The sequence below is a fragment of the Asterias rubens genome, chromosome 15 (genome assembly GCF_902459465.1).
Source record: "Asterias rubens chromosome 15, eAstRub1.3, whole genome shotgun sequence".
Lineage (NCBI taxonomy): Eukaryota > Metazoa > Echinodermata > Asteroidea > Forcipulatida > Asteriidae > Asterias > Asterias rubens.
In genome coordinates, this window is record NC_047076.1 from 11,607,746 (window position 1) to 11,633,403 (window position 25,658).

Consider the following 25,658-nt stretch of genomic DNA (forward strand, 5'->3'; position numbering starts at 1 on the left):
CTGCAAGGACGGTTTTGCATGGGGGGGGGGGGCACAACTGCATATGCAATTGTGTCCAGGCGGACACAATTGCATTATGCAGCAGCGTCCGGGCGGACACGATTGCATATGCAAAACCGTCCGACGGAATAATTGCATGCGACACGATACTGCTGTTAACTGTAGTGGATAAAGGGGTTATAAGTGATTTTTATGGGGAAACATTGGTAGTAAAATAAAAGACAACAAAATGAAAAAATCGTAAGGGATACTAGTCCCGCATTTTTATCAATTAATTTGGGCCAGATCGTTGAGTGTGCACCACTATTTTCTTCAACATCGCCCTCATGCGGCATGATATAATTAGTTTTTGCGGCAACAACAATTCAAGATGGCAGGCACACATGTAAGAAATGTCACAGTCGTGAGTACTGTACGTTTTTAATTCATCCTTGGCGTATAATATCTCCCACGTGGGAAGGTGTGTGACCAGCACAGTTTACAGAAAAGAGTTAACGTGTTTTTCCAGTAACATAGTAGATTTGACAATGATATCGTAATGGTAAGTACGAAAACGAGTCGTGGTTTTAACTTTTTTTTTTACGTGCGCGGTCTTCCTAAGATTCGTTCCGCTATCTCTCCCATGTTATGTTTACGTGGGGGCATGGTGGGAGAGACGATAGCGGAAAGAATAACTTTTATAGTTCTAACGGATAATTTTCCGCACGTCGCCACCAACTTATCAGCCCTTGATTAACTCCAATTACACTGATTTTGTTTTCATAAAATTTGTTCGTTCTCACTAAATCTCTGATTTACGGACGTAGACTAGTAAATAGTAGGAAAAGTTTCCGTATGGCGCCACCACTTTTTCATTCGATATGAAATAATATAGTATCTTATTTACCTCAATGAGATATCCCTTTTTGTAAAAATGAGTGAAAAAGTGGTGGCGCTATACGGAAAGTTATCCAAATAGTGTACCGGTAGATAGTAGAAGTTAGTAAATGAAAGTTGAGAGAATGGTCTTCTGTTCTATGTGGGTTGAGGCGGGGGGGGGGGGGGGGGGGGGGGGAGGGGGGTAATATAACATTAGCTTCACAGTAATTTGAATAAGGCCGGACTCATTTTGGATTTTCCCCCAAAAATGTTCAGACCATTTGGTATCTACTACTACAAACCTAGAGTACTATACACAGTAACTGGGGGGCTAGATTCCTTTTTTCAAAATTTTGACAATTAGGGCCTATCACTTTATCATTTATTCTGTCACAAATTCACCGATCAACAGTGATTGTTATTTTAAATCGTTACTTTTTTGTTAGATTTGTGAAAACAAGCTGTTACAGTGTTGCCAGAACAGCATTTTGTTTCCTTCATACATACGTACATGTAACAAAGCTGTCTGCCTGAGTAGGGTTAAATTTCTAGCTGACGCTCTTCCATGTAATTTTCTATACTTCACAGATGGATAAATCAGATGATAAAGTTGTAAGTGGGCTGAGAGAAGACGTTGAAAATCTTCTCCAGGCCTTCCTCCACAGACAGACTGTCAGATATCAAATATTTGCTGAGGAGTGGAGACAATTCAACTTCAGTTTCATTCATTAGTAAGTTCAATGGAATAGCTACAGAATGTGTAGTCTAGGCCCAAGACATGAGTGCTAGAGGAAAAGTTTCCGAATGGCGCCACCACTTTTTCATTCGATATGAAATAATATAGTATCTAATTTACCTCAATGAGATATCCCTTTTTGTAAAAATGAGTGAAAAAGTGGTGGCGCCATACGGAAAGTTATCCGTGCTAGATATTGGCTATAGTGTGGTACGCTCCATTGTAAGTCACTGAAGCACGCCGTCTTACGATAGGATTTAACCAATTTGACTGGATGGCAAGCTTCTAGGCGAGCTTTAGACTATAGTCTGGCGAGCAACTTAATCGCTAGTCAAGCTCTCCAGTCAAGTTGGTTAAAGACACCGGACACTATTGGTAATTGTCAAAGACTAGTCTTCACAGTTGGTGTATCTCAACAATATGCAAAAAATAACAAACCTGTGAAAATTTGAGCTCAATCGGTCGTTGAAAGTTGCGAGATAATGAAAGAAAAAAACACCCTTGTCGCATGTTGGTCACACAAAGTTGTGTGCTTTCAGATGCTTGATTTAGAGACCTCAAATTCTAAACTTGAGGCCTCGAAATCAAATTTGTGGAAAATTACTTCTTTCTTGAAAACTACTTCACTTCAGAGGGAGAGTGTGGGTTAGAATCCCGGTCGTGATAATTGTCTCCTTGAGCAAGATACATGTACTTTACTATAATTGCTTCTTTTCACCCAGGGGTAAAATTGGGTAATGGTTGATATATATACTATTAAAAGCGTAACCCGCGCCATCTTGGATTGAAAATTACAAGGTCCAGTGGCATGGCATCCTTGTGGAATCCAACACGGTTGTGTCGTTAGAGACGTCGGGTTGCAAGTCTACAAAACCCTGAACCGAACTCCCTCTTACGAATTGTCTGATTGGCTGGAGTCACGAGCGATATCTCCTAACATGTGTGGTTGTCTGGTTTTGATATGGGCCACCTGTTGGTCGAAGGGGGAAGCCGTAGGCTGCACAGGGTCACCTCTGTGGTTGTCTGGTTTTGATATGGGCCACCTGTTGGTCTAAGGGGGGGGGGAGCTGTAGGCTACACACAGAGCCACCTCTTTAGGTTCGAAGTGGGTGGCAACCTCGGACTCCCATTAACATTCCAGAGTGACTCATTGATGTTTCGCAGAGGGGTAAATTGCATTGTGTATATACCATTTTGTACAGGGGGGTTTAATTTCGCGTGTTAAATTAAAAACATTAGGCTTTAATACATGCATCTGTTACATATGTGTTTGTTACAATTAAGTCACTCATGTAATAATAATATGAAACATTTATATAGCGCTCTATGGAGAACAGAGCGCTTTACATGAGACTATGACAACAAAACAAAAGAAAAACAAACAAACTAGGATGGGTGGGGAAAAAGAAATGTCTTGAGGAGGCTTTTGAATACAGGCAACGAGATGTTTGTTATTATTATTGTTCTGGACTTGACCCAAATGATATGAGTTCACACGGGACTCGGACTAGACACTGAGAACTTGTTGAACTTTGACTCAACTGTGACTCAACCCAAATAACATAGAACATATGATGTAGGACTCAGACTCGACTACAATGACACAGGGCTTAAGCTCTGGACCAAAATAACCCATATCTTGCAAATGTACACAACTTTCATTTTTAAATTTGTGTTTCCTTTCACAGTGCGATTGAAAAACGACAAGAGAAAAAGGAGGTGAGTAATTGTATTTGCAAGAAGGTTTATTTACTAGAAAACCCCGCACACAAAGCTCCCCATTCCCAAATTGGATTATTTAAGACCAATTATACTTCATGAATTAAGCAGCGATTAAGGTCGGAACTTTAAATTTAAAATTGTAAAAAATAAAATTAAAATTATGAGAAATTAATATTGCAGAGTGTTGCAAACTGCTTACCAACAAAAATGATTAAGGGTATAGGTGCAAACAAATAGTTTTTGATACACTAGTTTCTATTACACCAGTACACCTGTTTATGTGTGTTGTGTGTGAGTAGGTATGCACATTCAAAGTCAAACTGGGGACCTAAAACAATAGGGGACAATAGAGTCCATGGTTCAGGAAAGGTTCACGGTTGGAAAACGTGTACAAACCAATGGGAGCTGTTGCCAAAAACTTTAAAGTGTAAACAAAAGAATAGGAGGTCCACAGTTGCAGGCGTACATACGAGCTTGGGTAAGTTGCCATTTAGCCCCAAGAAAGTCTCTGAGAGGGTTGAATCGTAAGGCTATTAACTATTTGTTTGCATTTATACTATGGACCCAATTCACCTGAAGTTATCATCAGAATAATCTTGGGTGGGTATATTGGTGGCAATGTCACTGTATGTTATTTAGTGAAGTAAAAAATGTTCTTACATTTTTTAGGCGATGCAGCATTACCACGTAAACCTATTGACCACCAAAATGGTGAGTGTGGCACAGTAGCCGCGTTTGGCTATTGACCCAATTCACCTGAAGTCATTAGAATAATCTCGGAATGCGCCAAATTGGTGGGCAATGTCACTATGCGTTATTTAGCGAAGTACATGTATGACTTTAGGCAATGCAGTGCTATTTACACGTACACCTAATGACCTACAAAATGGTGAGTGTGGCACAGTCGCCGCACTTGACGTGCGTGCACGGGGTCAATATGTCCTTTTATAACACACCTCTTGCTCGTTCTGTATTCTGGTTGGCTGTAACACGGTCACGTTGGATGAACTAGTATAGGCTAGCTATCGCGCGCGCGTGTTTTGGGCGAATAGTACCACAGCGGGCAATAGTCTTTGAATATAGTGCCCCAGGTAACAGTGCCCTTTCTTGACTTGAACCGTGAACAACAACTACAAAACTCCTTTTTCTGTTCTTTTTTGACATTTAAGACCGAGCTGTGTTATAAAACACATATTGACTGGCATAATTCGGTAACGTCTATTCCCCCTTGGGCCTATGAGTGACCAGAAGAGGGCCTATTTCCTTCGGCCTTCGGCCTCAGGAAATAGGTCGCTCTTCTGGTCACTCAAAGTCCCTCGTGGGAATAGACGTATACTAGTTACCTCGTTGCCAGTCAATATGTGTATATTATCCCTGATGCAAGTTTTTCATCTAGTTGTGTGTTTTGTTTCTTTCCGTCTTGATTGCAGACAATGTTTGAGGCATTTCGTGTAGCCACAGACTACCTTCTACCTCCTTATGAGCTGCAGTACCGTGTTGGGGCATTGTATATCCTCTATGCCATGTTTGAGACTCAGCCTCATAAACCTAAATATAAGGTAGTGTACAATGGACCCTTCCTAGGAACTATTTAAACTGCACATAGCGCGTGCGCACTTACATTTTGGTTGGCAAAATAAGAGAACATTGCGCTGTTTTGTACACGGCTAATGGCTGTGTGACGCAGATGCGATTGCGCATCTGCTTAGTGCACAGCTCTATGGCATTTCCCAACCGATAAGGTCTGTACTCATGCGTGAATGTAATTAGCATATTTCATGAAAAGAGTCCATGGTCTTGTATTCGGGTGCTTAATCCTCGAGTTAAAGCCACAAGCCAGGTCGAGTCCGAAGGTTTTTTCATACACAATATCAACCACTACCCTCTCAGGTATCCATTTATTCCCTGGGTGAAGAGAAGCAATTATATAGAGCATCTTACTTTTAAAGTGTCATGACCAGGGACAGATTTCATAGAGCTGCTAAGCACAAAAAGTTGCTTAGTATGAAATTTCTTCTTGATAAAAACAGGGTAACCAACCAAATTTCCATGTGTTGCATATTGCTTCTTACTGGTATTCAGCTGTCGTTTGGTCATCCTGAAAATCATGTGGAATTTTGGTTGGTAATCCTGTTTTTAGAAACTTCATGCTAAGCAAATTTGTGTGCTTAGCACCCACACTCCGATGACTTAACCACCAGAATTGTATTTGATGCTCTTAACCACATGGTCATGACCCGCTATGTAGAATTTCACAACAGTTTTATTATTATTAACAACTGAAATTATTTACTACGATAACTTCAATCAAAGTGTGACTGATAATTTTGTGTTTTGTTCAATGCAGATCAGGATGGGTCTTGAACACTGGAGAAGTTTAAAACAGCTCATGGACACTCTAGAAAGTCAAGGCCACCTCGATGCAGTCTACATCTTTAACCAACTCAAAATGAAAAAGGCGTTCATGTTCACTGCCATGCCAAAGAAGGTAAGTTTAGTTTACCTTAGCACTGGACACTATAGGTAATTACTCAAAATAATTTGTTTACGTAAAAACTTAGTAGCAAGCAATAGAGAGCTGTTTATAGTATAAAACATTTTGAGAAACTGCTCCCTCTGAAGTAACGTAGTTTTTGAGAAAGAAGTAATTTCTCACTAAAATATTTGATTTGAATTCGAGACCTCAGCTCATGAGGTCATGAGTTCAAGGCATCTGTAAGCACACAACTTGTGTGATGTTCTTTTTTCTTCCATTATTCTCTCGCAACTTTGAATGGTTCTATTCCAGATAATGTGCGCCTTATAAATTGTATGATATTATGATTATAATTTCTGCCTTCTTCAGATGATCTTCCACAGTAGTTACATGGAGCTAAAACCAGAGCAGAACCAAACAGACCGATGGTTGGATCGTCACCGACACAGTCTAATGACGGAAAGCTTTGATGACACAACTCTAGAGGTAAGATTCCACACTTCAAGAGCCAATAAAGGATGATCTCAATATTTCAACTATTACCTTTTTATGGCCAAATAGACAACAATTGTACTCTCAAAATTTGCATTTAGTAATAAATAACTCAAGTCAAAAATGCACCTGTCCGCGCGGCTTTTTCAGCCGAGAGTCAAAAACAGCTTATCTATTATAATGACCCCTTGAAGCCAGTGACGATATTCCCCTAATTGAATTTGAACACAGTTCTCCAGCTTTGGCAAACTGAGGGCGCTTATTTCCACATCAAATAGGCGCCACTGACGTCACGATTCCTTTGTTCGACCCCGCGTTTTTCAGACATTTGGCTTGTAGTGTTCTGGAGAAAAACCATTTTTAACATGTTTTAACGTGAGGTAAGAGACTCGTTATATTTTGGACTCCAGCTATTAGAAAACTGTAATATCTAAATATTTGAGATCATCCTTTATTGGCTGTTTAAAGACGTTTTGACACCTTCGGTAATTGTCAAAGACCAGTCTTCTCTCTTGGTGTATCTCAACATACATGTATGCACAAAATAACAAACCTGTGAAAATTTTAGCTCAATTGGTCGTCAAAGTTGTGAGATAAAGAAAGAAAAAACACCCTTGTCACACGAAGTTGTGTGCTTTCAGATGCTTGCTTTCGAGATCTCAAAATCTAATTCTGTGGTCTTGAAATCAAATTTGTGGAAAATTACTTGTTTCTTGAAAACTACGTTACTTCAGAGGGAGCCGTTTCTCACAATGTTTGATACTTTCAACAGCTCTCCATTGCTCTTTGCCAAGTAAGTTTTTATGCTAATAATTATTTTGAGTAATTACCAATAGTGTCCAGTACCTTTGAAATATTACAACACATTCAGAACAACGAAAGATAGATCCAGGAGACTGTTTTGTTTCTGTTTTGAGGTATTAAGGGGGAGTCACTTAGCTTTAAAGATTGTTGGTTAAAATGTGGCTCATCAGAGATTTCAACACAAATCCAGGGCTTAAAATTAACACAGGAGTGCCTACTTTTATCATGGGGCCAGTAAAATAACAACTGGACAAGCCAGGTGGTCTTGTGGTCTTCAAGTGACTAACAACAGTAATACCTTATTGTGTAATGTCTTCTTTGCAAAAAATGTTGACAATGAATTTGATATATCTTGCAGTTCTGTTGAGTATTGAAGTAATAATAATAATAACAATAATAATAATAATGAAAACTTATAAAATCCACAGAAGTGCTCATGGCGCTAAAATACAAACAATAGCATCAAATTAATACACAATAACAGAAACAAATTAAAATTAAAATGTAAACCTAAGTGTAGAGAAATCTAGAACATGTGGTATAGAATACAATAATACAAATGCAATATTTAAGAAAACATCCTAAAAAGGTAACAAATGACAAATGAGAAAGATCTTCTCTTAATGCTTCATTCTGAATCTGGTAGTGTAAAATGAGCCGAGTTTCCTTGATGGGAAGAACAACTTTTAAAAAATGTAAATTTGCCTATAAATATTTATATTATTATAATATCAGTATGGAATAAATTTACGATCAAGAAGAAGTTCAGAACGACCCCCAATCAATCCCTTATTACAAGCAATGATAAGAGTCAACTGGTACCTTCCATTGGTACCATTTTGTATCAAGTTCTTTTTTTGATGGAATTTGTTAAGTTGTGGTATTTCAAAATAAACAAACAATCAAACGAACAAACTTAGTCCTCAAAGACGAGCCACCCAGAGAAGGTGGTCATTCTGGTCAATCCACTGTAGACCTCACTTCCGCTGTGGAGCTGTAGCCAAACTCGATCTCCGTGCGTCAGATCCAGAAGGATGCTGTTGCTAGCCGCATCGTAATAATCGTACCCAGCATCCTCGTACAGCGCCGTCATCAAAATCCCGTTCTTCATCAGTTTGATGTGTAGATTACGTGAATTGGTCCATTTATTAGCGTGCACGACAAAGTAGTATGTCCCGTTGACCTGGCAGGTGAATTTCCCCGTATCCGGGTCAAACTCATTCCCGTGGAGTGTGAAGACGTGATCGAACTGGATGATAGCGTCCTCAGCTGGTGCCGTCATGGTGTTGGATGAAGCCACGGAGAAGGCGATTTTCCGACGACCGGCTCTCGACAATATCTGTCGGGACTCGATCCCTGACCCACTGTCGCCCTTTTCGCCCTTTACACCCGGTGCCCCAGATGTCCCACGCTGACCTCTGGCTCCGGTTGCACCAGCAACTCCAGCTGTTCCGGGTATACCTGCTTTCCCTGTTGGACCTTGGGGACCAATTGGGCCTATTTGCCCAGCGGGGCCATAAGTACCCACTTCTCCTGGAGATCCTTGATCACCCTTTGGTCCAGGCCGACCCGTCAGACCGTTGTTCCCGTTGTTTCCATGGTTTCCTGCAAAAAAGTTCATTAATTTTAAAATAAAAACAGTTTTAACTTGTTTGAAATGATACTAATGCCTCATTGTTCCTGATAGATTTCTTCAAAATTTTCACACTGCATTTTATTTTTATTAAAATTATGTAATGGAAATTTGGTGAATCCACACATACTCACAAATTTAGATTTGTTTTTTATTTATTTTTTTTCATTTAAAAAGGCTTGAAATTCGAATGCAGGTCATACATTCTACCATGACTTGTGTCAATTAAACCATTTTGAAATAGTAGCATTAAACGGTACATCTCTTAATATTTTAGTAATGGGTTAAATACACGCTTAGTTTTTGACATAAAGTGGAGCTTGAAAAGGTGGCCTTTCTAGCGCCCTCATTGTACGACTGACCATTTCTACTGTTCACTCGCCAGGTAACAGACTTTTTTACCCCAAGCCTCTGTTTAATCGTATGTATTTAAATGGCGTAACTCAAGATACCTGCACAATTTAAAGGTCTTGTACCCTGACCTACATTTGTACACTAAGCGATTACCTGGCATCCCAGCCGGCCCTTGTATACCCGGTAGTCCAGGGGGCCCATAAGGACCTGTCTCCCCACGAAGCATGTACTGGCACATTGACGGAGGTACTTGAGAATCTTGACCCTTCGGGGACTCCCTGGAAGAAACGCCAGCACTCTGCGAGGCGCAGTGTAGAAGTGGCATGTGTAGAAGGAGTAGGTTGAGGATCGCCAATGTGGCTTGTTGCTGGGTTGAAACCAGATGCATTGTGGTGGCGCAAAGGTTATGAACACTGAAAGAAGATAGAAATCTGAATCTGAATTATGTAGTCGTCAAAGCATCTCAGTGGAAACATCACACCAAGGGGATAATTTTTTTCTGTAATTGTTGTCTATGCAAGTCGCCAGACAAACAAGGCCTGAAGGCTACTTCAAGGTGTTGTCTACAATCAACTATTTTTCGAGGGGCTGTTGCCACCTACTCATAGGGCTGAAACAAGTTTACTCCCTTTACAGTCCATATGGAAGCCAGGTTGGTAAAGCAGAAAGCACTAGCTCCCAAAGTTTTCGAATCAGTCATGGTTAAATGTCTCGCTTAAAAGGACACAAGTGAATTCTTTCCCTGCCTTTCACCGCTGTGGACCCCGTTCGAATCCCACCTTAGACCGGAGCCCTGCATGTGGATTGGGTTTTCAGTCCCTACCTGTAACGCTGAACTGGTACACTATTCGAAAGGTCATGGGTTCGAGTCCTGCATCAGCAGATATTTCTTTACAGGGTTTGACCTGAACTTCTTTTTTAGTGACTAACCAGCAGGACTAGTTAGCTTTTCATTCCAATGGTCCATCAGCTTTTTGTACTAGTCTATAATTCACACTAGGAAAGGGATGCTTTTCAACACTGTTTGACTGGTCCTCGGGTCTTTTAAAGATGGTATGTCAGAATTTTGGCCGATTTGACCGATTTGACCCCAACATTTTGATTAAAAGGGATGCTGCAGTGAATTAAAATAAAACAGTTAATTGTGCTGTCATTTATTTCTGATATATGTATTGAACATCAATAAAATGTGTTTTGTTTATTCCCGACATATCTGACTTGCGTAATGAGCGACATACCACCCCTACCATCGACGTCACGTCGGGAATTCAAACATATCGTCGGCAAGTCTGGTCCCTAACTACACGCACCTAGGTACCAGGCCACATAGTGCACATGTCTCTATATGCACACAGCCAGGGGGCCCGACGGCTCGGGTTACCGACATGACGTCACATTTAATAAAAAATAATAATAAAATATTTCAGGTTTAAAAAGTCATGTTTAATCGTTTAAATGAATAAGAAAAACACTGCAGCCACCCTTTAAAATTCAATAGGTATTTTGATGGGGGTCAAGAAAGTTACAAGCTTTCATTTGAGCCATTGCTCGAAAAAGTCCGCCAATTTATTAGTAGCAGTGAAATACATGTAAAGTGCTCAAAATTAACTTATTTCAGAAATGTTCTCTCTTTTGAACCACACATCACATATTCAGGTTGCCCCTCACAGGCCTGTTATTTAATCTTTAAAAGGGCTAGGCCGTTTTCATTTTCAAAGGGCACTTCCATTGGAAAATCTAAAAGTCAATGGGGAACTTTTTGAAGGGCACCACGGCCAAGACCAGGGGCAATGGAGGCCATGACCTCTGTGGCCTGCGTGTAATAGAGCGATCCATTAAGCTCCGCCCCATTGCATATTGACCAATCACAATGCAACGACGGTCCGACAAATAAGGTCCGACATGTGTGCGCGTATTGGAGAGGCTCATGTGTTCTTGCGTCGTGGGCGGAGCCTAATGGATCGGTCTATTCCAGGCCAGCCCTCACAATGAATGTTTGTAATGACATTTCCAAAAGTAACCGCAAAGTAACTGCTGAGTAAGAAGTTTTAAACTTTTTAGGGTGCACTGAAGCTCATAGTGGTATATTTGTTACATGTACTGTTGAAGGTTGACATAGTTGTGGTTCGGATGCCTGTAGTGTTTGATTCTCTTGTAGATAACTTGACTTGTATAAAAGTAAACACATTAATTTTGCTTAAAGCCATTATACACTTTCGGAACAGAAACAAAATTAAAAGTTCACAGATTTACAAATAACTTACAGGGTTTACAGAAGGTAATGGTGAAAGACTTCTCTTGAAATATTATTCCAATCCATGAAATGCTTTACTTTTTGAGAAACATAACAATTATCAATTCTCGATATCGAGAATTACGGATTTATTTTAAATCCATGTCATAAAACGGTGAAACGTGTGGAAACACGGGTTGGGTTTTCCCGTTATTTTCTCCCGATTCCGATGACCGATTGAGCCTAAATTTTCACAGGTTTGTTATTTTATATATTAGTTGTGATACACAAAGTGTGGGCCTTTGGACAATACTATTTACCGAAAGTGTCACTTGGCTTTAAATTAACCAAAGAGTAAGTTCAAAGCTCTAAACTTTTCTAGGGGTGCAGTAAAGCTCATAGTGGGATGTTTTTGACATGGTTGAAGGTTCACACATTTGTGGTTTGGATACCTGTAGAGTTTGATTCCCTGGGGGATAATTTGCGATCATTTGATAAGTTAACATGTTGGACACATTCAAGTTGCCCCTATCAAAGAGCACATGAAGAATGTTATTGTAATGACATTTCCAGAAATATATACCTTTTTTGGTGCATTAAACTCACAGTGGGATTTATTTTACGCTTATAGGTTCACATAGTTGTGGTTTTTATACCTGCAGTTTTTATACCTGCAGTTTTTATACCTGCAGAGTTCTATTCCTTAATGTTAAGCAATACAAAACTTTATTTTCAAAAGTTGAGTGGGATAAACACTTTCCGACACTGCACTCAAAACCACCCCTTTTATAACCCAACACTTTTTTTTTCGAGGTCAAAGGTCATGTCAAACAGAGTTCTGTAAAAATGTGACAAGCAGGGGTTTCTGTAAACACATGTGGCTGACGTAAACACCCAGCTGACTTCATAACAAGCCTGACAGGTAGCGAGTTAAGCCCACTGTCTGCAAATCACTCTCAATTAAGGCAAGCACTGAATTATTTTATTTGTACAACTTAAACCCCAGACAAAATATTGGGGCTACATAGGTCTTGCATTGGTCTTGCCCTTTCTTTATAGTTTGACTAGTTACACTTTCAAAAACAAATCTTTATTTTCTAAAGTAAAGTAGATGTAAAGTAAAGTAGTAAAGTAATCGTTTACATAGTGTAAGCGATTTTTGTTTTAACCATTCCAACATTTTGTATTCTTCCAACAGTGCCATTAATTTGGTTTTTAAATTCATGATTTGCAAAAAAATATTTGATTTTGAAAAATGTTGCCCATAAGATACTTTTTCTAGAAAAAAGTGCTTTTGCCATCTAAAAAAATAAAATAAAATAATACAAATAATATTGATAGGTGCAAAGTCATAGCGAAGGAAGATTTTGAACTGCAAGTATCCACTTTTGTAATACTAAAGTTACATTTATACCAAGGTTTTGTTTATTGGATGATATCTTTATCAAGATCAAATCCAGAATTAAAATGAGAACCTTTTTCAAGTTTGTGTTTCTTGTGACAATGATATTTTGCAAAGGAAAAACGATTAACCAAAAGTTTTAAAAGTTTCAAAAACTAATACTGCAGGTGGACATGGTTGTTGTTAAAACAAATTATTTTATAGCAATTATACACTTTCGGTACAGAAAAAAAAAAAAAGTTCACAGATTTACAAATAATTTAAAGGGTTTACAGAAGGTTATGGTGAAAGACTTATCTTGAAATATTATTCCATGAAATGCTTTGCTTTTTGAGAAAACATTAAAACGGATTATGGATTTATTTTAAACACATGTCATGACACTGCGAAACATGGGGAAACAAGGGCGGGTTTCACGTTATTTTCTCCTGACTCCGATGACAGATTGAGCCTAAATTTTCACAAGTTTGTTATTTTATATATAATTTGTGGTACACGAAGTGTGGGCCTCGGACAATACTGTTTACCGAAAGTGTCCAATGGCTTTTATAATAAGTAATACTATTCATAAACTTAGGTTCCTTTTTGAATGCCTGTTTTTTTTAAGAAGTTAGTTATATTCATTTTGGTTTTTACCCATATACACCGATGTCTGTGAGCACTGTGTACTCGGTACTTCAAGTTCTGTTAAAAAAATCACAGGCATATTACTCGGGTGGGATTTGAACCCATGACCTTTGCAATTCTAGAGCAGTGTCATACCAACTAGACCACCGAGATTGCCCGGTAGCTAGAGGCAGTTCGATACCTATGTTTTAGAAGCGAGTACTGCAAAGGATTTAATAGATGTTAAATTTGCATCAGGGATAAAGAATATTCATTTTGGTTTTTACCCATATTAAAAAAGATGTTGTTAATGTACAACTTACCGAGAACAAACACCCTGTCCTTCGTCTTCAACCAACGTTCAAGCACTTCTCCTTAAGAATAAGAAAGTTCCCCAAAAGTTCAGCCTCTGTTGCCAATGGAGATGTTATGCTCTTGAGGGGCACTGTGTCAGTCTTTATATACCCCACCCCTGGTCTCCACCAACCAGAACACTGGTGAATCACTTGATTTTGCACCATGGAAGTAATTGGTTGATGACAGATTAAAGATGACAGAGGATAAATCAACTCCCAGCATCTCCCAATTATATCACTCCTGAAAAGAAAATAAGAAAAACTCCTTCTTTTCATGGCTGGCATTAAAGGGTTTGGGTACACAGATTTACATTAAATCACACAGCTGGAAGATAATGATGATAGAAATCTCCCCTTAAAATATTACTTGCTGATGTACTGTAGTTTTTGAGAAATGAGAAAACATGTCACCAAAAAAATTCATCACAATGTTAAGAGATCAAAATAATAATAATAATATCCTGTTTTTATATAGCGCTTTTCACACCCGGAGGGCGTCATAAAGCGCTTCACATTATTACCCCTGGTCACTGGGCCTTAAATCACTCCTTAAACCATCTTGACTCCCTGGGAGGGAGTATGCAGCCTGTGCAACATTAATATGTGCTACTCGGCTAATTCAATCACAAGAACCATCTCTGCACCAATTTACCCCTGGGTGGAGAGAAGCAATTATAGTTAAGTGTCTTGCTCAGGGTCACAGTGTCACGACCAGGATTCGAACCCACACTCTGCTGAACAGAAGCATCAGAGCTTGAGTTTGGTGCTCTTATCCGCTCAGCCATGACACCCTGTAGTTTAGCAATGTCAACGTATTGTCAGTACTGGTATTTACGCGACTCTCCTGAAAACATTGCTCTGTGATTGTCACGTTTTCTCAAAAACGTGACAACTAATTTAGCTAAAACTATAGGTATATTGTATTACCTGCATCTTCAGTCAGAGTGAGTAGGGATTCATTTCATTGCGAAAAACTTGATTAATGGGTTTTGTTTGGTTGTCCATCGAAAAAAAAAAAAAAATAAACCTTCTCTGTAATAGTTTACTACCTTTTTGTCAATACATATTGTCTTTCAGCAGAACACTGTATACCCATTGCATATAGCGTTCTCCACAAGTACCAAACCTTAGTGCCATAAAAATGCTCTGATTTCCAAAACTATTGTATTTACCTTTAAAGGCACCGTACACGTTTGGTCATTACTCAAAATATATATTAGCATAAAAAATTACTTGGTAACGAGCAACAGAGAGCTGTTGATAGTATAAAACAATGTGAGAAACGACTCCCTCTGAAGTAACAAAGTGTTTGAGAAAGAGTTAATTTCTTACTTAAATATTAAAAGACTTCTGGCCACTGAGGCACACTTTTTTGTACAACAAGGGTGTTTTTTCTTGCATCATTTTCTTACAACTTCAATGACCAATTAAGTCCAAATTTTCACCCGCTTGTTTATGTATGCATATGTTGGGATACACCAAGTGAGAATACTGGCCTTTGGCAATTACTTAAATTGTTCAGTGCCTTTAACCATTGTCACCGGAATGCCACATGTCAGGTCTTGTCCTCTCATATAATATATTTGATCAAAACACATCGCCCAGGATCAAAACAACTTTTTTTACAACGCTGTAATGTGAACGGCCTTCAAACATTGGCCTCTTAAAAGTCTCTTAGCAAATGGCAAACTTTTTACTGGAAATTCCGATACTTTATAGTTTGAAAATAACCCCTTCTTGATTTCATACTTACTATGAACTTTTTTATTTTTCAAGTTTAGTACATCCTAAAGTTGAATGTACTTTCCATTCTACAGTCGGCTGGAGAAATGGAGAAATATTAACATAAATATTTGCCAAAATGGGTTAAATTACTTGGCAACCCCTGTAACTTTTCATTCAGTCAGGCATGAAAGTCTTTCTCCCTTTTTTCTTCTTTTTGTTCCCCCCCTTTGAAAAACCAGAATTTTCGGGGGGTTAAATTGAGGTTTATTAAAGTACTTGTTGGTCAGCCCTTGTAGTAGTCAATAAAACATTCCCACTTTCTCCCAAGGACATCATACTGCATGTCTACTCAGTACCAAATAATATAGGCCTATAATTTTTATTAGGCTAAAACCATTGTTTGTCATAATATCTGGCTCAACGGGAGGCATGTATGAGCGTTCAGAGTATCCGATTTACCTTAGCAGATCTTCAGCCGTTTTGGTGAAACAACTTTAACTTCACCAGGGGACCAACTATCCCATTAAGGTCCAACAAAAAACTTGTGCCCTTTGCCAAGATTTCTGATTGAACTTAGGGGAAACTTACACGCTTGTTGGCCTTCGAGGTGCACTCTTAAAATTAGAGTCGAGGGACTTTCCAAGAATTACGTCAATTGGCGGTCATGGAAAGAAAAATAAAGGGCTGTTACATAGCCTAGATACCCACCACGATAAACATATCCGCCGGCAGGGCGTAGGTACATGTACAAGTGATGATCCCCCCCCCCCCCATCTTGATGAACAGTCACCAATAACATGTATCTGTTTGAATCCCACCCGAGTAACATGCCTGTGATATTTTTTCACAGGACTTGGGAAAAATACTGAGTATACAGTGCTTACACACCATAAAAACCATAAATTAATATTCTTTATCCCCGATGCAAGTTTAACATCTCTTATATCATTGCGGTACGCGCTGCCAAAACATAGGATTCAAACTGCCTCTAGCTACCAGGCAACCTCGGTAGTCTAGTTGGTAAGACACTGCTCTAGAATTACGAGGTCGTGAGTTCAAATCCCACCTGATTAATATGCCTGTGTTATTTTTTTTTTACTGGACTCAGGGAAATTATTGAGTATACAGTGCTAATACACATGGGTAAAACAACAAAAATAAGTGTTTCTGTATGTTCAAGACTTGGAGTACCTTATTAGGAAAAAGTGCACTATTGACCCCTTGCACACGCGTCACACGTGGCGGCTGATGCCACGCTCACCATGTTGGTGGTTAAAAGGCTTACGTGTAAACGTCGCGTCACCTAAAAATGCGCACTTCATTGAATAACACACGTTGACATTGACCACCAAAATGGCGCATCCAAGATTATTCTTAGTCAGGTGAAATGGGTCAATATAAGACTGTATAGCCCATGTGTGTCAGCTTTCATATAAATCTTGAGAATACCAGCACAGTAAACATTAAATAGGTAAGCCGCAATACAATAAAAATAATGCAACGATTGCAGTTTTGTTCTATTACCATTCCCTATAGTCTGAATATCCTTGAAGGAGAAGCTTTCCAAGAATTAACTGGGTACAATTTGTAACCAATTATGCTTTACCATCCCTTTAAAGCCATTGGACACTTTCGGTAAACAGTATTGTCCAAAGGCCCACACTTCGTGTATCACAACTTATATAAAATAACAAACCTGTGAAAATTTAGGCTCAATCGGTCATCGGAGTCGGGAGAAAATAACGGGAAAACCCACCACTGGTTCCGCATGTTTCGCCGTGTCATGACACGTGTTTAAAATAAATCTGTACTTCTCGCTATCGAGAATTTACAATTATTTTAATGTTTTCTCAAAAAGTAAAGCATTTCATGGAATAATATTTCAAGAAAAGTCTAGTTTACCATTGCCTTATGTAAACCCTGTAAGTTATTTGTAATTTATCTGTGAACTTTAATTTTTTTTCTGTTATGAAAGTGTATAATGGCTTTAAAGGTGGGGTGTGCACCTTTGGTAACAACTCCAAAAATTAAAGACCATAAAAAAGGTTACTTAGTACAGAGTACTGGAGAGCTGTTGATGTTATAAAACATTGTTAAGAACAACTGCTTGAAGAAATGTAGCTTTAAAGAAGTTAGTTAATTTTTTTAAATTTTAGTTAGTAAATTTGTTTTCCTGAAAAAAGGTGTTATGCCTGAAGCCTCTGTCAGACATCTGAAAGTACAACATTCTATGCAACAAGGGTGTTTTTTCTTGATGATCAATAGAGCCAACATTTCTACATGTTTGTTATTTTATGCATATATGCTGGACTTCGACAATTACCTAAAGTATACCCTGCCTTTAAAAAGGTCTCATAATTGATTGCCACCTGTGGTCCCCTTGTTATGAAGGGGTTGCCATTGTATTATAATGTCCCTATCCTACAGGTGTATGTGGGGGGGGGGGAGGGGGTATACCTATTTGAAAAGGGACAATGGTTCATGATAAGTGTAAAATTGATTCATTACAGCAGGAGTTGTTTTGATGTGTTTTGGCCGACAAATGTTTTTCTATTTTGTAGGGAAAAGGCAAGTTGAGATTTCAGCCACATGGTTTTACCGGATTTTGATGGTTTTTATACTGTTTTTATACTTGACCAGAATTTTGATTATGAGACCAGAATAAAAATCCATTGGTTACCATGGTCTAGTGGTTTAGACTGCAGGAATCCTACCAAACCAACAGCTAACTAGAAAAAGTCTTGCCGCTTAGTTACTTAATCACACTTTATTGATTTGTGCCATTCATAAGACTTACATGATTGGCTATGACTATGAGGGCTGTTTGCATGTTAGCCAACTGGTCTTAAACAGCTCTACAGTAGCTACGTCCTTTATCATGGAAAAGTAGGGAGTAAAGGCCCGGTCACACAGGCCCCCGATAACAAGAACGAAAACGAGAACGATAAAAATGCACCCCCTCGATTGGTTGAGTTGCTCCACGCAGAATACGCCTACGCTTATTCAGCCAATCAAGAGTGTGCATTTTTATCGTTCTCATTTTCGTTCTCGTTATCGGGGCCTGTCTGACCGGGCCTTTAACCCCAGTGTTTCTGGTTCACATACAGCAAGCACTTGTTTACAGGTTTCCTTTAAAGGCTTGTGAGCTACAGTGACTAAGTTTGCGGCAATCTTGGTTTCATTAACATAAATATGAAATAATGATAGCATTACTACTGATAAAGTAGGATTTTAAACATTGCATGTTGGAAGTATAGTTAGGTGAGTACAGTGTGTTGGGTTCTCAAAAGAAGGGGCAGTTGACAATGACAACTCAACTCTACTTAAAGACAGTGGACACTATTGGTAATTACCCAAAGTAATTATCAGCATAAAACCATACTTGGTAACAAGTAATGGGGAGAGGTTGTAAGTATAAAACATTGTGAGAAACGGCTCCCTCTGAAGTAACTTCCAAAAATTTGATTTCATGACCTCAAGTTTAGAATTTGAGATCTCGAAATCAAGCTTCTAAAAGCACACAACTTCGTGTGACAAGGGTGTTTTTTTCTTTCATAGTTATCTCGCAACTCCGACGCCCAATCACGCTCAAACTTTCACAGGTTTGTTATTTTATGCGTATGTTGATATACACCAAGTGAGAAGACTGGTCTTTGACAATTACCAAAAGTGTCCACTGCCTTTAAAATCTTCCACTACCAGTATGAGACCTTCAAGATCGACTCCTACTGCAGTCAGTGCTAAAGGTTTCTGAACTCTGGCCCAAGTTAAGAACCTTAAAATATTTGGTTGAATTATTACTGCACGCAAGCTGCCACGCGCTACCTACAACCGTTGCATGTGTACTGTGACTGTTGCATGAACGGTAGCCCTATATATAGGACTCTTTCTCTGTACACAGGAACAGAGTCCTAACTATTGAGGCTCGTTTTTGGAGCGGCAAAATTTCACAGCTTCATAACTTAAATCTTACCTGCAACAAGCCACTAATTTCAACAGATTCACATTCCATGGCGGCATACATTTTTCTGCGGTGAGTTTTGGTCCTCATATTTTCCTCACAAATCCGTCATTTTCGTGAAGTAATGCAGCTTCCAACGTTCAAAAATTCCCGTTTCGATCGTTTTCTCACAGTGTTGTCTGTTGTCGTGCGTACATGTCGCGTGCAAGAAGCATGATGCAAGCTTAGACGCATGAATTCTAGGTCACCGTGACTGCACAGCGTTAACAACACAATTCAAAATTTGTGCGTCTTGCGTACACACGGCAGACTGTGAGGGTACGAACAAAAATGGGAATTCCTTAACGTTGGGAGCTGCATTATTTCATGAAAATGACGGATTTGTGAAGAACATATGACGATCAAAACCCACCGCAGAAAAACATATGCTGCCATGGAATGTGAATCTTTTCAAATTGGTGCTTTCTTGCAGGTAAGATTTGAGTTATGAAGCTGTGAAAATTTTCCGCCCTAGAAATGTACCCTGATGTCCAGGACGTCACTGTAGTACAAAACAAAGTGTAAGGCCGCCAGGGCTACATAAACGGCAGACAAATAGGCAGCACCTAACGACTTGTCACAGAGCTGCCACGCGCTACTTCTGACCGTTGCATGTGTATAATCGCACTGTGACTGTTGCATGAACGGCAGACAAATAGGCAGCCTTGTCATCAAGTCTAACTTCTTGGTGGCCATTTTTTGTGGAATTAATCCATGGTTTTGAAATTCTTATTATTTATTTTTATGGCACTCCTTTATTTGCAGCAATATTGCTGAGTTTGTGTTTAATTTTGATATTCTACAAAACCACAATGGAATTCCGCATTTCATATTCTTAGTTTCCATTTTTGTAAACAATGTCGATTGATTTCTCTCCCTCTCTCTCTCTGGCTCTCTATTGATTTTTCTTCCCAGGTGAACCATGATTTACACAAACAATACCAGAAGAAAAAGCATGACCTTGGTCTCCATGACAACACATCGTTGATGTTAGTGAAAGAGTCCATCACCGAATTTATCGTCAAGAGGTAAGCTCAAAGAGATCTCAAAAAGAATTACTCTGTTGACCCAGAATTTTTATCTCCACTTTATCTGATTTATTTTAATGTAAGGGTAAATATAGTGTTCACTATTGTCAATAAAAGCATGAGAGTCTGTCTTTCATTTTGACCTTTGGGTAAAAAAAAATTTTGCCTTTCTTTTTTTCAAACCTAAATTATCTGGCAGACTTCACAACCAAGAAGACATGCAAATATAATTCTTGCATTTTCAATCAATAAACAAATACATTATGTTGGTTACAAATTTTGAGGTTATAAAATTTATCAAAGTAAAACTCAAGTGATGTAGCTTTCATTTTGTTGTGTTTAATCAGATTTTAAAAAATTATTGATAAATGGCTGTTCTTTCCTGGAGACGATCAGAGCATACTGATCAAAATATTGGGGCATTGTTCACAGATTTTATTTAGAAGTTTGTTACTTAGTGTGACTGCAAACTAAGTTTCAATGTTGTTTTGGTTAATTTACAAACGCCATCAGTTGCCCCCTTCTCCTGGGACTGAAACAGGGTTACCCCTCCACAATCCGTAAGGATGTAAGCAATGGTATTATCCACAAGGAGTTTGGCTGGTAGAGTAGCCACCTTTTCTGGGACTGAAACAGGGTTACCCCTTTCACAATCCGTAAGGATGTAAGCAATGGTATCCACAAGGAGCTTGGCTGGTAGAGTAGCCACCTTTTCTGGGACTGAAACAGGGGTACCCCTTTCACAATCCGTAAGGATGTAATCAATGGTATCATCCACAAGGAGCTTGGCTGGTAGAGTAGCCACCTTTTCTGGGACTGAAACAGGGTTACCCCTTTCACAATCCGTAAGGATGTAATCAATGGTATTATCCACAAGGAGCTTGGCTGGTAGAGTAGCCACCTTTTCTGGGACTGAAACAGGGTTACCCCTTTCACAATCCGTAAGGATGTAAGCAATGGTATTATCCACAAGGAGCTTGGCTGGTAGAGTAGCCACCTTTTCTGGGACTGAAACAAGGTTACCCCTTTCACACTCCGTTAGGATGTACTAAATGGTATCATCCACAAGGAGCTTGGCTGGTAGAGTAGCCACCTTTTCTGGGACTGAATTAGGGTTACCCCTTTCACACTCCGTAAGGATGTACTCAATGGTATCATCCACAAGGAGCTTGGCTGGTAGAGTAGCCACCTTTTCTGGGACTGAAACAGGGTTACCCCTTTCACACTCCGTAAGGATGTACTCAATGGTATCATCCACAAGGAGCTTGGCTGGTAGAGTAGCCACCTTTTCTGGGACTGAAACAAGGTTACCCCTTTCACACTCCGTAAGGATGTAATCAATGGTATCATCCACAAGGAGCTTGGCTGGTAGAGCAGAATGCACTACATTCCCAACTTATTACGAAGCAATTATGGTTAAATACACTGGAATCTATTGGTAATTGTCAATGACCAGTCTTCTCACTTGGTGTATCTCACAATATGCATACAAAAAAAACTTGTGAAAAAATTTGAGCTCAATTGGTCGTTCGAAGTTGCGAGATAACTATGAAGGAAAAAACCCTTGTCACACGATGTTGTGTGCTTTCAGATGCTTGATTTTGAGACCTCAAAATTTAATTATGATGTTTTGAAATCAAATTCATGGAAAATTACTTCTTTTTTGGAAACTCAACACTTCAGAGGGAGCCCTTTCTCACAATGTTTGATACTATCAACCTCTCCCCATTACTTGTGACCAAGTAAGGTATTATGCTAACAATTATTTTGAGTAATTACCAATAGTATCCACTGCCTTTAATTGTCATTTGTGAATTACCATAATCGAGAGACTGGAACAGCAAATTTAACAAAGAAGAGAAACTCACATTTTTGTTACAATTTCCATCGTTTTCTTCTTTCTAGATTTGCAAAGCTTGAAGCTTCCCTTGAGGCAAGTAAAGAAAGTTCTCAGACGACTGAAAGCAGCGATTCTGACGAGAAAGACCACGGCTCAAGAGTACTGCAGATTAAACAACGCTCGTACACCACAGTTGCAAAGGTCAGTTGAATGGGTTTGGGTACTTTTTGTACGACATAAAACCCATACATCCACAGATTTACACTAAACTTACACAGTTTAAAGATAATGATTGTAGAAAGCTTCCTTTAAAATATATACTGAGGTGCTGTAGTTTTTGAGAAGTTTTGAGATGAAAATTATTTTAGCACGTAGAACGGATTTACGCAACTCTTCATAATTCATGTTAAAGGCAGTGGACACTAATGGTAATTGTCAAAGACTAGCCTTTACAGTTGGTGTATCTCAACATATGCATAAAATAACAAACCTGTGAAAATTTGAGCTCAATCGGTCATCGAAGTTGCGAGATAATAATGAAAGAAAAATAACCCTTGCAACACGAAGTTGTGTACGTTTAGATGGTTGATTTCGCGACCTCAAGTTCTAAATCTAAGGTCTCAAAATCAAAATCGTGGAAAATTAAGCCTCTCTCTAAAACTATGGCACTTCAGAGGGAGCCGTTTCTCACAATGTTTTATACCATCAACCTCTCCCCATGACTCATCACCAAGTAAGGTTTTATGCTAATAAATATTTTGAGTAATTACCAATAGTGTCCACTGCCTTTAAAGACCAGTCTTATCACTTGGTGTATCTTGTCCTATGCATACAATAGCATACCTGTGAAAATTTTAACCCAAGTGGTCGTCGAGGTTGCGAGAGAATACACACTTGTCGCACAAGTTGTGTGCCTTCAAATGCTTGAATTCGAGACCTTAGCTGAGGTCTCGAAATCAATTCAAACATTTTAGTGAGAAATTACTCTTTTCTCAAAGACCAGCTTACTTCAGAGGGAGCCATTTCTCACAATGTTTTATACTATCAACAGCTCTCCATTGCTCGTTACCCAGTAAGTTTTTATGCTAAAAGTTAATTTTGAGTAATTACCAATGGTGTCCAGTACAAAAACTTACATTTATGGCTACATATACATCTGATTTGTTTATGCCCCAACAGTTTTTGTGGAAAAATTTCTGCCATTTTATATACTGTATAAGTCACAGTTGAGAGGGTAATTGGAGAATGCTGATAGTTTTTATTAAATTTTTCCTTTTACACAGGCATCTAAATCAAGACGACATCGCCAACAGGCTGCTAAATCACACCCTACGGAGACTCCTACCAAATCAAAGTCCAACAAGAGCCATGCTAAAAAGGGTGTTGGCCTGCGTAAATACGCAGTAAAGGACACTGCCATTGAGCTCTCTGAAGATTCAGCAGACAGCTTATGGACTCCAAGCAGCAGTAAGAAACGCAAAGCCACACCTAAAGTAGTGAAAGCGCCCTCTGTGTGGGAAAAGAAGCCAGGTTACTCCGTTCCGACGGAAGAAGAAATGCAGTCTGAGCAGACGACTCACTTGGAGGTGACTGAGGAAGCTATGGAAGGAGATTTGTTTTATTTACCAAGTACCTCAAAAGAGATGCTAGACCAACCAGAACAAGAAATTGCAGCTCAGCACGAGGACTCCGATTTCGTAAACTCTGATAATGATGATACTGAGGCAACTGCAACCAGAAAGGAACCGTCATTGTCACCAACCCCAAAGAAGGCTAGCACTAAGAACTCTAACAGCTCCGAACCTCCCGAGGTTTCAAACCTTAGACGTGGCAGGTCAAGAAAGGACTCTGCATCAGTGAGTCCTAAGAAAACTACAAAAACAGCAGCTCAAAGGAAGCGGAAGGTGTGTGAAAAGAGCAAGGTTGAAGAGTCTGAGAGCAAGACCAAGGAGTCAAAACGAGAAAGGCCAAGTCGGCGACAAACCAGAAACCCATCCCCAGAAACCACTCCCACAAAAACCATGGCCGATAAGAAAGAAACATCAAAGCAAGGAAAACCAAGCCAGCGTCAAACCAGGAACTCATTGCTTGAAATCACTCCCACAGAAACTAAAGACATTAAGAAAGAAAGAACGAAACAAGGACGAACAAGCCAGCGTCAAACCAGACCGTCATCCCCAGAAATCACCCCCACAAAAACTAAAGATGATAACCAAGAAAAATCAAAACAAGGCAGGCCAAGAAAAGAAACTTTAGTAGCTACTGCGGAGAGTAACAGATCTCCCAAAGACACCACAAAAAAGAAACAAAAAACCTCTGACGAAAATAACGCAAGAGGGAGTGAAAGTTCAACTGGTTTAGAGGTTTCTGATGTTGCAGCTCGAGGGCCGAGGGCAAACGTAAAGACTCGTGGAGGTAAAACAGGAGCCAGAACAAGGGGCGCTAAGAGGAGATAACTGGGAGACTTTGTGAAAGATTAGTGAAAAACCAAATACAAAGTTTGCATTGCATCAATGCCAAAATAAAAATTAATAAAAGGCTCACTGAGCGAAAAACTCCAAACGCGAAGTTAGATTATTTACTTCTCATCAAATATGACATTTCAGACAGAAATATTTCAAGGGATTTTTTCTGCTATCATCATCATTAGACCATGTAAGTTTTTTTGTAAATCTGTGATCTTCACGATATTTGTTTCTTACCAATTCTGTTACGTTCCTTTAAGAGCAATTAGAGAGCTGTTGGTATTATAAAAATAATTGTCAGAAACGACTCCATTTGATTAACGTAGTCTTAGAGAAAGAGGTAATTTTCACCCAAAACTGAAAGCAGTAAATTCCATGCAGCAAGGTTTGTTTTCTTTCTTCATTTACTCTGACTTTGATGACCAATTGAGCCAAAATGTTCACAGGTTTGTTTTTTTATATTATGAGACACACTAAGTGAGAATACTGGTATTTGACAATTACACTAGTGCCATGGTATGCTTACCAGTTAACTTAGTATGTGGTACACTAAACCTCTTCGACACACCATATATATTTTTTTATAAAGAAAAAAAAAAAAACTTCTGAAAACCCAAATGAATTTTATATTTACATTTTTATTTCTGTATTTGATTTTCTTATGTAAAAAAAAAATATTTTAAGCGGGATAATAAATGTGATTCGGCAAAAACAGGACCAGTGCTTTGAAGAATATGTTTAATTTTTGTGTTTTTACGTTTTATGTTTTTACGTTTTATTTTCTTTACTATACAAATGCTATATTATACTAGACTTAGTCGGGCAATCAGAGATCTTGCGAGAGCACCGCCACAACTCAACGTTTTCACCGCGTGGGACCATAAACGACTTGTCCACAAGTCTAATATTTTACTTGTAAAGAGGAACA

General features: G+C 39.0%; 2 protein-coding genes across 2 annotated transcripts; one reads left to right on the top strand and one right to left on the bottom strand.

The window, feature by feature from the left end:
• The first annotated feature begins 361 nt into the window (after window positions 1-361).
• On the top strand, window positions 362-24,832 carry LOC117300029 (triadin-like). Its single transcript, XM_033783679.1, has 9 exons — window positions 362-541; window positions 1,447-1,589; window positions 3,283-3,313; window positions 4,747-4,875; window positions 5,664-5,804; window positions 6,162-6,278; window positions 20,313-20,425; window positions 22,331-22,466; window positions 23,549-24,832. Exons 1-9 carry the CDS (start codon window positions 539-541, stop codon window positions 24,719-24,721), a joined length of 1,986 nt encoding a protein of 661 aa, XP_033639570.1. The 5' UTR covers window positions 362-538; the 3' UTR covers window positions 24,722-24,832.
• On the bottom strand, window positions 7,614-13,728 carry LOC117300030 (complement C1q and tumor necrosis factor-related protein 9B-like). Its single transcript, XM_033783680.1, has 3 exons — window positions 13,640-13,728; window positions 9,229-9,488; window positions 7,614-8,693 (listed from the first exon to the last, which is right to left on the bottom strand). Exons 2-3 carry the CDS (start codon window positions 9,461-9,463, stop codon window positions 8,005-8,007), a joined length of 924 nt encoding a protein of 307 aa, XP_033639571.1. The 5' UTR covers window positions 9,464-9,488; window positions 13,640-13,728; the 3' UTR covers window positions 7,614-8,004.
• Window positions 24,833-25,658: the final 826 nt, after the last annotated feature.

What these genes read in the sequence shown, in the direction of transcription:
- LOC117300029 (XM_033783679.1), top strand. An exon ending in TCACTGCCATGCCAAAGAAG is followed by an intron (nt 5,805 to 6,161) that starts GTAAGTTTAGTT and finishes TGCCTTCTTCAG; the next exon opens with ATGATCTTCCACAGTAGTTA. An exon ending in CGTACACCACAGTTGCAAAG is followed by an intron (nt 22,467 to 23,548) that starts GTCAGTTGAATG and finishes CCTTTTACACAG; the next exon opens with GCATCTAAATCAAGACGACA.
- LOC117300030 (XM_033783680.1), bottom strand. Translation starts at nt 9,463, where the DNA reads ATGCATCTGGTTTCAACCCAGCAACAAGCCACATTGGCGATCCTCAAC. An exon ending in AGGGCCGGCTGGGATGCCAG is followed by an intron (nt 8,694 to 9,228) that starts GTAATCGCTTAG and finishes ACTTTTTTGCAG; the next exon opens with GAAACCATGGAAACAACGGG.